Source organism: Nannospalax galili, unplaced genomic scaffold (assembly GCF_000622305.1).
Source record: "Nannospalax galili isolate Female #2095 unplaced genomic scaffold, S.galili_v1.0 scaffold5, whole genome shotgun sequence".
Lineage (NCBI taxonomy): Eukaryota > Metazoa > Chordata > Mammalia > Rodentia > Spalacidae > Nannospalax > Nannospalax galili.
The window spans coordinates 2,356,914-2,368,422 of NW_008353126.1; the positions used below are offsets into that span (position 1 = coordinate 2,356,914).

General features: G+C 49.3%; 2 protein-coding genes across 3 annotated transcripts in view; one reads left to right on the top strand and one right to left on the bottom strand.

The window, feature by feature from the left end:
- The first annotated feature begins 756 nt into the window (after positions 1 to 756).
- Amigo1 (adhesion molecule with Ig like domain 1) lies at positions 757 to 6,226 on the top strand. Of its 2 annotated transcripts, none has more exons than XM_008850391.1 (2): positions 757 to 1,104; positions 1,555 to 6,226. In XM_008850391.1, exon 2 carries the CDS (start codon positions 1,619 to 1,621, stop codon positions 3,095 to 3,097), a length of 1,479 nt encoding a protein of 492 aa, XP_008848613.1. In that variant the 5' UTR covers positions 757 to 1,104; positions 1,555 to 1,618; the 3' UTR covers positions 3,098 to 6,226. The 2 variants fall into 2 exon arrangements, with proteins under 2 accessions (XP_008848613.1, XP_008848611.1); XM_008850389.2 differs by having other exon boundaries at positions 783 to 1,104; positions 1,520 to 6,226.
- Positions 6,227 to 6,567: 341 nt separating this feature from the next.
- The window catches only part of LOC103747838 (cytochrome b561 domain-containing protein 1), a 10,138-nt gene continuing 5,196 nt past the window's right edge, over positions 6,568 to 11,509 (bottom strand). The window contains exon 4 of the transcript XR_003846640.1: positions 6,568 to 7,139. The gene's annotated coding sequence lies outside the window, so the exon portion shown is untranslated. The remainder of the gene's footprint in view (positions 7,140 to 11,509) is intronic.

The window sequence follows — 11,509 nt, forward strand, 5'->3', positions numbered from 1 at the left end:
ACGACACCTCTACCCCCACCACTGGCCTTCATTTGAGAATTAAGTTAATAAAGAAACTACTAGAATTGCTCCCCAATCAGAAAGTACTGGTTCAAGAAGACAAGTGGGAGACCTGCAATGGGGTGTCTATAGAAGGATCTCAGAGGCAAGAGTCTGAAGACCCAACAGACACGCCTCCCTACTCATCCCCAGTTGGTTTGCAGGCTATGGATCGTGCTCTTCAATGGTACCCCAAGGTTTATGGGCTAGTCGCATCAAGACTGGAGGGAAACAAAACAAAAACAAAGCTCTTCCCGAAATTTGGGGGACTTCACTGCTCCAGAAAGAAAACTGGATAAAACTCAAAAAAAAAAAAAAAACGTGACTAATGCATTTCCCGCCAACACTCACAAGGCGGAGTTGAGCCAGATTTCTTTAATTTGGAAGACGCGTGACGCTTCTTGCCCCGGAGTCAGTTCACTGGCTCCAGCAAATTCACTCCAATTAGACTTACTTTTCCTGACAGGGGGGGTTGGATAGGAAGAAGGGAACTAGTCGGGGGGCGCGTGGGGCGGTAGGGATGAGGGCGATGGAGGAAGGTGAGCGGAGGAGAGGCGCTTAGGGGCCCGGATCCTCCTGACACTTTCCATCACCAGCTCAGAGCCTAGAACGAGCGCACTTGAGACGATGACTCGGCCCGCAGACTCAGGCTAGGGACCCCGGGAGTCCGCCAGGAGCGCGGGGAAACAAACACACGCACGTGCGCCCCGCCCCCGCCGCGCACGCGCCCCGAGGCTCCGGCAGTGACGGGCGCGCGCGCGCGGTGCTCGCTGCCCCCACGCTGCTCCCTCGGCTCGGATCGCCGCGGCTCCAGCTCCCGACACTGCAAGCCCGGGACCACGGATCCGGAGGCGGCAGCCGTGCTAGGTGGGCTCCGCCGTTTGGCGCAGCGGTCGAGGCAGCGGCGCGTTGTGCAGCGCGGAGCCCCGCAAGTTCCCTGGAGGCGATGTCGCCGGGCGCGGGCCCCTGCGTAAGACGGGCGCCGAGACAGGCCGGCCAGTGAGGGGGAGGCCGCGGCGGAGCTCCGGGACTGGCCATGGGATGAGACGCATCCTCGCCGAGCAGGTGCAGTGACCCGAGGTTCCGGGGAGGGAGCCCGCGCCACAGGCCCGGGGAACCTTCAGCCCCACCGGGATGCGCCCTACCCAGCCTGTTGACCTTCCCTCAGCTCCTCCTGAAAGGCCCAGCTGACCCCGCCTCCAAACCTAGCGGGTGCAGTCCCAGTGACACCCCGCTCCCTTGCAAGGGACAGGTTGTTTATACCCTTATCCTCCATCCGCGACCCCACATTGTGCCACGTTTTCTAGTACCCAATATTTTGAGCTCACTGTCTCCCTGCACCGTTCCTGGGAACTACCAGGGACCCGTTCCCTTCTCTCCGCGCCCAGGGGGCTGGAGGAAGGGATGGGAGGGGAAAGTGGGAGTGGTGGCCCTTCCCTCCAAAGTCCTGGGTGACTACAAACCCATTCTTTCTTCCAAGCCTGTAGTGAAAGTGACCCTTCCATCCTCTACCAGAACATGCCGGGGTGACTCCCTCCCAGATCTTCTTGTGGCCTTCCTCGCCCTCCCTAGTGACACTATGCAACCCCAGCGTGACCTGAGAGGCCTCTGGCTCCTGCTGCTGTCCTTGTTCCTGCTCCTCTTTGAGGTAGCCAGGGCTGGCCGTGTGGTTAGCTGTCCTACCAACTGCCTGTGCGCCAGCAACATCCTCAGCTGCTCCAAACAGCAACTGCTCAATGTGCCCCACTCCTTGCCCAGCTACACAGCATTATTGGACCTCAGCCACAACAACCTGAGCCGTCTACGGGCCGAGTGGACCCTTACCCGTCTGACCAACCTGCACACCTTGCTGCTGAGCCACAACCACCTGAACTTCATCTCCTCTGAGGCCTTTATCCCGGTACCCAAGCTGCGCTACCTGGACCTCTCCTCCAACCAGCTTCATACGCTGGATGAGTTCTTATTCAGTGATCTGCAAGCCCTGGAGGTGCTGCTGCTCTACAATAACCACATCGGCGTGGTGGACCGATATGCTTTCGAGGACATGGCCCAGCTGCAGAAACTCTACTTGAGCCAGAACCAGATCTCCCGCTTCCCTCTGGAACTGATCAAGGAAGGAAACAAATTACCCAAACTGATACTCCTGGATCTCTCCTCCAACAAGCTGAAGAAGTTGCCGCTGACTGACCTGCAGAAGCTGCCAGCCTGGGTCAAGAATGGTTTGTACCTGCATAACAACCCCCTGGAATGCGACTGCAAGCTCTACCAGCTGTTTTCTCACTGGCAGTATAGACAGCTGAGTTCTGTGATGGACTTCCAGGAGGATCTCTACTGCATGCATTCCAAGAAACTGCACAATGTCTTCAGTCTGGATTTCTTCAATTGCAGCGAGTACAAGGAGAGTGCCTGGGAGGCTCACCTGGGGGACGCCTTGACCATCACATGTGACACCAAGCAGCAAGGGATGACCAAAGTGTGGGTGACACCAAGCAATGAACGGGTGCTAAATCAGGGGGCCAATGGCACAGTGACAGTGTCTAAGGATGGTAGTCTTCATTTTGAAAAGGTGCAGGTTGAGGATGGGGGTGTGTATACCTGCTACGCTGTGGGGGAGACTTTCAATGAGACACTGTCTGTGGAGTTGAAAGTGTACAACTTCACCTTGCACGGACACCATGACACCCTCAACACAGCCTATACCACCCTGGTGGGTTGTATTCTCAGTGTGGTCCTGGTCCTCATTTACCTGTATCTCACTCCTTGTCGATGTTGGTGCCGGGGTGTAGAGAAGCCTTCCAGCCATCAAGGAGATAGCCTCAGCTCTTCTATGCTTAGTACCACACCCAACCACGATCCTATTGCTGGTGGGGACAAAGATGATGGTTTTGATAGGCGGGTGGCCTTCCTGGAACCTGCTGGACCTGGGCAGGGTCAAAATGGCAAACTCAAGCCAGGCAACACTCTGCCGGTGCCCGAGGCAACAGGCAAGGGCCAACGGAGAATGTCAGATCCAGAGTCGGTCAGCTCGGTCTTCTCTGATACGCCCATTGTGGTGTGAGCAGGATAGGTTGGTGGGGAGGTTCTGCCCCAGGAGAGGTAGTGCACCCCTGAATGATATGAGGGGATGGAAGAGAGGGCTGGCTGCCCAAGGGAGTGGGTTCCTCCTGACCACCAGGGAATTGGTCATGGGCACGGACAGCAGGCAAGACCCCAAGGAGGGTGTGGATGCTGTGAGTTTTGCATATGGATATATTAATCCTCAGGCAGACGCCACACCCCTACCCAGAGCCTTGGCAATTCTCAATGTGGTAGAAGAGGAGGAGGAACACGTCTGAGTTGGATGGGAATGAGGAAAGGGGTGAGGGGAAGAGCAGATTCCTTAAACTTTTTTGAGGTCATCCCTAGCTCCTTAAGAGAAAAAACATTTGAAAAACAAATTTGTTCTGTCTCTGCCCACCCACACCTGTGAAGTTGTGTGTGTTGGGGGAGCCTCCACAGGAGCCACGTCGGGAAGCTGCAGTACTTTCTTTGGTCAGGAAGTCACAGCTAGGGAATTGGAAACCTTTGGAAAATGAGTCAGGGAAAGGCTGAGACCTGGATCAATAACACTCCCCAAAGCTGCTGGGAGACTTCCCACTGAAGCTGCCTCCTTTCCCCAGGAGCCCTGAGTAGGTGGATCTTGCCTGTTAGTTATGGCAGCAATGTAGGCTGTGGTTTCTGTGCCTTGTCCTGGGACAAGTGGCACAGATGGGTACGCAATGAACTAAGGGGTCTCTGTCACAGCACAAAACTTGTAGATGGAGAATGAACTCCAGGTAGGCTAATTCTCTGTCTGGGGAAAACCTTTGGTTAGTCTTTGACTCCCAGTGTCTGTGTGCCAGACCAGGCTAGGGACTGCTGAAGGCAGAGCTTGTATGGGTGCCTGCACAGATGTAGCACGAAGGCTACTCTCACCAGAAGGGATGAGGGAAAACCAGCCTCTTTGATGTAGCAGCCTGCTGGACCTACCTGATTTTCTGTGTCTGCCATCTCTTCAGTCAGTCTGCTAATCAACTCAGGTGGCATTTTGGGTTTACTATATATGCTTCTCTGCAAAGGGAAGAGCCCAAGAAAGTCTGGTCTTGCTTGTTAAATCAGGTCTGGAGATAGCCCAGACCCAAGATGTACCTTTTCTGTGCTACCAAGGCTGCTCTGCTCCTACTGCAAAGCCACAGCATGGGATCTTGGCAACTGAGGGGTTAGAACTGAGTTGTCTTTGAGAAAGACAGTGTGGAGCGTGGCTTAGAGCCCTTCCCTTCCCACCAAGCTCCAGGCAGTCTTGTGCTAGAGGCATCAGTGGCACTAAACTTTCAGAAGGAAAGTTCCACTGCCCCATTTCTCTCAGCCAGAGGTCTGTGCAGTTGTGATTGTCAGAGGAGGAACTTAACAGCAAACCCAGCCTTAGGTTCCATCCAGGTACGCAGAATGCTTTGTGTGAGGAGATGTCTGCCCCCCTAAGCTTTTCCCTTTGACTGTCCTGCAGGCCTGGAGGCAGCTGCTCTGAGCTTTGGTAGGAGGGGAGGGTGAGCAGGGCAAAGACAAAAATGTTCCCTGATGTTGGTCTTTTCCAGTGTCTTTTCTTTCCCTTGTTACATGTCTGTTGGAAATTGTCCAGATCTTCTAGTTTCCTGACCTGCTTTTTAGGTTCTAAGAGGTGTTGTTTACCTGTGGGTGAGGGCTGCTTCCTAGGAGGACCTGTTAAGCTGCTTATTAAGACTGGGGAAGAGAACTCGAAGTTAACATTTTCCTTTTGTCTGCTCCTGGGATCTCAAGGCTGCTGTCCATCCTTTATTAGTAACCTAGTTTTGTCAAGAGAGAGGTGCAGCAATTCCCCTCAAGTAGTTGCATGCTCATAGGTATGCATGCTCATAGGTATGCATGCACACCAGCACCTTGACCTCCACCAGGACAGTGAATCTGTAGCCCCCTCTAATGCCACCACTTCCAGAACAGCCTCCACCTGTGTGCACAACTTCTCACATACAATTTTCTTGCACTGTAGGAGAGACAGTGACCATGCCAGGCTCCTCAAATGCAATCTCTTGTTCTTTGATTTCTGAACACCCTGAACCCTCACCCATTACCTCCATGGCTCTGAATCACTTCTCTACAGAGGCTGGAGTTACAGGGGGGCATAGGTTGAAGACTAAGGAGTGGTGAGGCTCTAACTGGTTCTTTAGACTCCTGAGAAACCTTCCTTAAAGACTACATATATAAGACATGGAACTAGAACCAGATCAATGAAAGACCCCAAAGGATACAGGCAGAGAGCTAAGCAGCCATGAATTGCTCTTCCTGTGTTGACTGTCCTGATATACAAGGAAGGGTTGGAGAGAAATGCTGTCTGGTTGTATTCCAAAGACTTCTGAGGATTTTGTCACCAGAGCTTTAGGAATAGAACCCCTACCCCCACCCTCAAACTCATCAGGAAATGGGAAAATCTCTCTCCATGTGGCAGTGTCCTCTCTTGACACCATCCAGGGCTTTGAAACTCTTTCAAGTAGAGGTCAAATGAAGCTAGCCTTCTGGGGCATTCTAGCTGAGCTCCTGAGGACCAGAAGGGCCATTTTCTTCATAAGTCCTACCTCTCCCTCCTGTATCCACTAACTTGGGCCCAAGTTTGAGACACCTGGAGGATGTACCTGATTACTCACCAGGAGATATAACTGATTAGTCACTTCCTATGGTTGCAGTTCATTTAACCCAAAGGTAGCTTTCTCCTTGCAGGAAGGGTGTGTGTCAATATCCACATATATAGTCCACTAGAACCTGGGGGGGGCTGTCAGGTGTGGATATAAGGAAAGGCTGAGCGATCACCTCCTCACCCCATCTTGCACCCATAAACCATGTCTCCCAGAAAGCAGATGTCTCTGGAGACAGAATGTGACAGGGCTCTATAGTCTTAAGTAATTATTTGTGATCTTTTTCTTTGCTGTATTTATGGGGCTCCCTGGAAGAGGCCAGGAGAGGGTAGACCCCATCTGGAGAGAACAAAGCCAATTTTCCAGTTTTGTGTATGTTCTTACCTCTGTACTTCCTTCTCCTGTGTCTAGGACTCTTCCCCCAACTGTGTATACCCAAGCTGGCAAACCTCAGAGCCAATGGGTTCTGAAACTAGACAATGACCATTAAACCTGGCTTGAGTCTCTGTTCTGGCACAGCTTGTGGATGGTTTATTTATCTTTTCAGCCTGTGGGTGGGTTCAGTGTACCTCAAAAGGATGTGATTTATCTAAAGAGAATCTTTTTAAGTGTTGTTATAATGTAAAATCTGTATCAACTTGGCATTAAGACAGATTAGAGAGTGGCAAACTTTTTCTGTTACAAGCCAGACAGTGTACATTTGGGGCTTTATAGGCTGTATCATCTAGTAAACCTCAGTTGTGCTGCTATAGCAGCAAAAATGTCCACAGACAGTATATAAATGAATGACTGTTGTTCTGGCCCAGTGTATTAGTCCATTTGCTATAACAAAATGTCCAAGGCAAAGTATTTTTTAAGGAAAAAGGTTTACTTAGCTTACAGTTTGGGAAGATGAAAGCCCAAGATCAAGTGGACCCACCTAGTTGGCATCTGGTGAGTCTTATGGTAGAAGTCATCTCAATGATGGGAGGACATACAGAAGAGATCACATAGTAAGACAGAAAGCCAGAGAGATTCAGAGATCTGGCTTGTTCTTTTTATAACAACTTGTCATTGTGGGAACTCTCCAGGGTCCCATGAGAACTACCTTAATATCTTCTAAGGATGATGCCCCCAATTACTTCCCACTAGGCCTTACCTCTTACTTCTTTCAATCACACCACACTGGGGACTGGGCTTCCAGTACATGAATTTTTGAGGTACATAATCAAATCACATCCAAAACATAGCATTCAATGAAATTTTATTTATGGACATTGATCTTTTGAGTTTTTTCAGCCATTTCAAAATGTAAAAGCTAGGGGCTGGAGCAATGGTTCAGTGGTTAGGAGCACTGGCTGCTCTTGCAGAAGATTCAGGTTTGGTTCCCAGCCGTCCATAACTCTAGTTCCAGGGGAGTCCAACACCCTTTTCTGACCTCTGTGGGCATTGTACGACACAGGTACACTTACATATATGCAGGCAATACACTCAAATACATAAAAAATAATGTTTTAAATGTAAAAGCTATTAGCTTATGTACCACACAAAACCAGGCACTAGGCTAATCTGATGAGCAGACCACAGTTTTCTAACCTCGGAGACATATTCTCAAAAGAAGTGTCACAGAGCCTTTAGTAGGCAAGGGTTTAGAATTCCCACAACCTGGGCTAAGGCTTGCAGATAATGATTTCCTGAGTTCCAGAGGTGGGTTGCTGCCTTACAGGGTTCTCTTAAAAGGCTAGATCAAGCTTATTAATGGTAGTATGGGAAAATGCTTGGGCTGGAGGGTTTTTTTAATTGGTGGGAAACAGCTCACTTTCATAAGACTTAGTAGTAGTATATTTTCATCTTGGGCTAAATGCTAGCATATTTATCTAATGGGTAGGTTAATACTCATTGACTGTTTCATGTGTGCTAAGTATTCTGCACAGTAAAAAAAAATGCAATCCTCACTTTTTTGTTTATTCTACCAGAAACTAGACTAGACTCTGAACTCTGACCAGGCAAAGTCTTTGGCTATTCTCTTGGTGCTGCTGGAAGGACACTGTTCTGGTAGATTCCAAAGAGGGAGAGGTCTACACCCATACCACCCTGAATGCGCCAGATCTCATCTGATATCCAAAGCTAAGCAGGGTTGGGCCTGGTTAGTACCTGGATAAGAGGCCAAAGAGGGAAGAAACATGTAAGGAAAGAAGAAATGAAATGAATCAACATTTGTATAATTAACCTCATCTCTTAGGTGCATGAAATCTTAGCCACGTGCAGCCCTCCTGTCTGGGGAGTTGTCTTTCTTACATCAGGAGGGACAGCAGAGCCACCTCACCACCAGCTACAATCAAGTCAGTCAGTGAAATACAGATGTTGAGGTCAGAGCTCTCCCATGGTCCACATCTATATATTTTCTCATCCTTGCAGTTTTTGCTGTAGCTGACAGCCTGTCCAACAGGATGATGCTGATAAAGAGAACAGGCTGAGAAGACTACTCAGTTCTCCCCTGTGTGTGGTCTGAGCTTGAGCTTTGGTGTTCCTCTCATCCTTCCATGGCTGTGTCTCTTCTATTCTTCCTGCCTGCTCCACCCCGAAGCCACAAGGTCCCTAGGTCCTGGTGAAGATGTGCAATTGTGGTCTGCCAGGTTCATACAACACTTTCCCTCATTCCTCTTATGGAGCACTTCACGGGGAGCAGGGAAGGCTGATGTGGCAGTTGCCTTTTAGAACAGAAAATGAAGAGTTCCATGCTTGGGCTAACTTAGTCCTTCTTCCACTAGGTCTCTTGACTCCTCCCCTTTCTGTATTTGTACCACTTATCTTGTCTCCCAGGCAACCAGTGGTGAAGCTGCACTTTCCCCACCCACATGGCAAAATAAGCTCCGGTCCTGCAGTAAGGACAGTTGGCTTTTTTGGTTAGGCCGCAGTGAGTCTATGCTGACTGCTTTCTCTCCTAGGGCTTGAAAGGGGAGGCTAAAGCTGCCAATCAAGCAAGTTGGTCAGGCTTAGACACTGACAGGTGGAAGATATCAAATGGAAAAGATACTTAGACCTGTCCTGAGGCCTTGTAGTCTGTGCCTGGAGCACAAAGAGCATTGAACTACAGCCTGAGACAGCCACCCTTCAGTTAGCCAGGACATGACAACCCTACGAGGGGGCTTCCAGGTGCCTTTCAGCACTGCCATACATAAAGTGATCCGATATACAGGTTGGGGAGGACTGGAGCTAGGTGTGTGCTGCTTTCCCCTCCCACTGCCCCCTCACGTGGTTATAATTTGCTTTTGATGTGGGCTTGAGCATCACTGCATCCTTAGAACACAGTGGAAGATGGCCAAGAATCCATTTTAAAGGTAGTACTGGGGCTACTCCAGTGACACAAAGCCCCTCAGATACCATAGATTAGGCCGAAATGGTTCCTTCATCTGCTTCAAAGACAGGTTAAAAACTCATCTGGGAAATTCTGACAATAGCAGCTGGATTAAAATTGAACTGTTATTTTCTGACCACATTTGTGACTGGACAAGCCTTCTGGGGTGGTGTTGTCCCACTAAAGGTAATTCGTGTTTGTATTAAGCTCTGACCAGTGCTGAGACCATCTACTTCCAAGCCTTCTCCAGGGCAGTTCTGGGGCACTGTCTTCCTATCTTTCAGCTTGTCTTCTTTGTGCCGTGCTGGCAAGAGTGGCTGAGGCTATGCCACCATGCCTGACTAGTGTTTCATTCCTGGATTGCAGGTCAATTAAGAAAAACAAATGGTCAGACCTCTGTGCTCCTGCTTGTCTGCATCTACTCTGAGACAATGCTGCTGTTCTCAGGAAAGTGGAGTGAAAGTATCTTCCCTCTAACTTAAAATTTAAACAGATGTGTTTTCATGGTGTGTGCACGCTTGTGTATGTAATTCCAATGAAACATTCTGAGAAGACCCTTACTCCAAAGACCCTGAAACAGGAAAGGGAACCTTAAGCTGTGGACCCCTGGAAGCCAGGAGCCACGTCCCTCACAATGCCACATCCCAGTGCTTAGAGTGTGGGCCTGAGCGTACAGAAGGGAAACCAGAAGGTCAGCGTGGTCCTGTAATATCACTATTATTGATCCTGTGTGCCCTGCTCTCCCTTAGAAGGATTGAGTTGGGGGGAGAGATTTAAATAAATTGTGACTAGAAACCCCCAAGACCTGATGCTTCAGATTAGAGCTGGAGGAAGTTTTACTGATTCTGAGATGTGCACTCAGCCCTGCGACTTGAAACTGGGTAAATCACACTTTAGGGCAAACCTCAGCAGTTATGATCTTGCTGGCATTTCTGGCAGGAACAGTTAAGACATGACCTTGCATCTAAAAGTGAGAAATGTGACTGCGTTCTCTTACAGTGGCCAGTACAGCCTCTCTGAGACATGGGTCCCCCTGAGCATCATCATCCACAGTTTATTGCCTCCTTAGGAAGCATAAAACACAGAGCCAGGCTTGGTAAGAGAGAGAACAGAACACCACTGTTTACATTTGTTTAATGCTTTGAACTTGCAGTGCCTGTTGACATCTGTTCGCTCATCTAACCCTCACCACATCCCTATGAGGTAAGATGAGTAGCAAATGGTTTGCCCATGGCCATACCAGTGTTAGGAACTGAGACTCTTACATAGTAGCCTTCCCAGCCTTCGCAGGCTGACGCAACTTTCAGTCCATAGTCCACAAGTTCTTTGTACCAACCACAAGGGCACTAAACCAGAAGCTTCCTTATTCTCTAAACTTGCTGGTGGCACCAGGACCAGGAGCACCCCCAGAAGACAAAGCAGATACACAGAAGGGCAGGGGCACTAGATGTTGGGGGTCATCAACTACAACAGCCACCCCTAGACTCAGCTGAGTATACTATGTTCCCTATATACCTTAACCTTTCTCAGGGACTCAGGCCTATTAGTTTATGGAAAGGATTTTCAGTCCCTATCTCGGGCATGGCCAGACAGCAAGAATCCTGACACCCTCCTTTCCCACAGTGCCTCCCCATGCTGTTACACTCCAAAGCCCAGGAAGGTGGGGGGGGGGGAAGGTGAGGGCTGGCTGACTCAGCCTGCAAGTGCTTAGAGATCTGGAGCTGAAAGGCCCCAGCACCATTCAACTAATGATTATTATTAACTCTGAACAGGCCTTGGCACAGCAGCCAGCTGGCTCAGGGAGGATGCCTGGATCTCCCACAGTGAGGTTTGAAAAACAAGACCCACAGCAGCCATGCATGAGGGTGGAAGGGTGGGGACAATGAGAAAAAAGGGGGAGGCCAGTGTCACCATGGAAGAGTGGCCTGCCTCGGGGCTGGGGAGAACAGGCACGACTGACAAGTGATAGTAGCCTATCTTGGATGGAGATGACCATCAAAGAGGTGAAGCAGGAAGACTTCCTCAGAAGTAGAATTCCTACCTCTCAACACAACCCTCAGCCCCAATGGGACTCAAGGAAAAGAGGTTACATGAACAAAGGGGGCTCGAAGTAGAATCCATACCTGAACAGTAAGCCCATTACTGTTTGGATTTGATACAAAACCATTTATGTTTCTAATGCCCTCAAGGTTGAGTTTGGATATAATCAAACTTGGAACACAATCAAATATGGAATCAGGACTTAGCACAATATGGAAATGTGTGCAAATGACAGTTTTTAAAAAATTTGCGCAGCCTGGCTTTTTTTTTTTTTTTTTTTTTTTTAAAAAAAAAAAAAAAAAAAAAAAAAAAAAAAAAAAACTTTTTGGCAAGAAATTCCTTCAATCTACATCCTTGGGGACAGGCTGTGACAGCCTAAGGGCTCTGTGTGTCTCTTGCACACCCCCCTGTG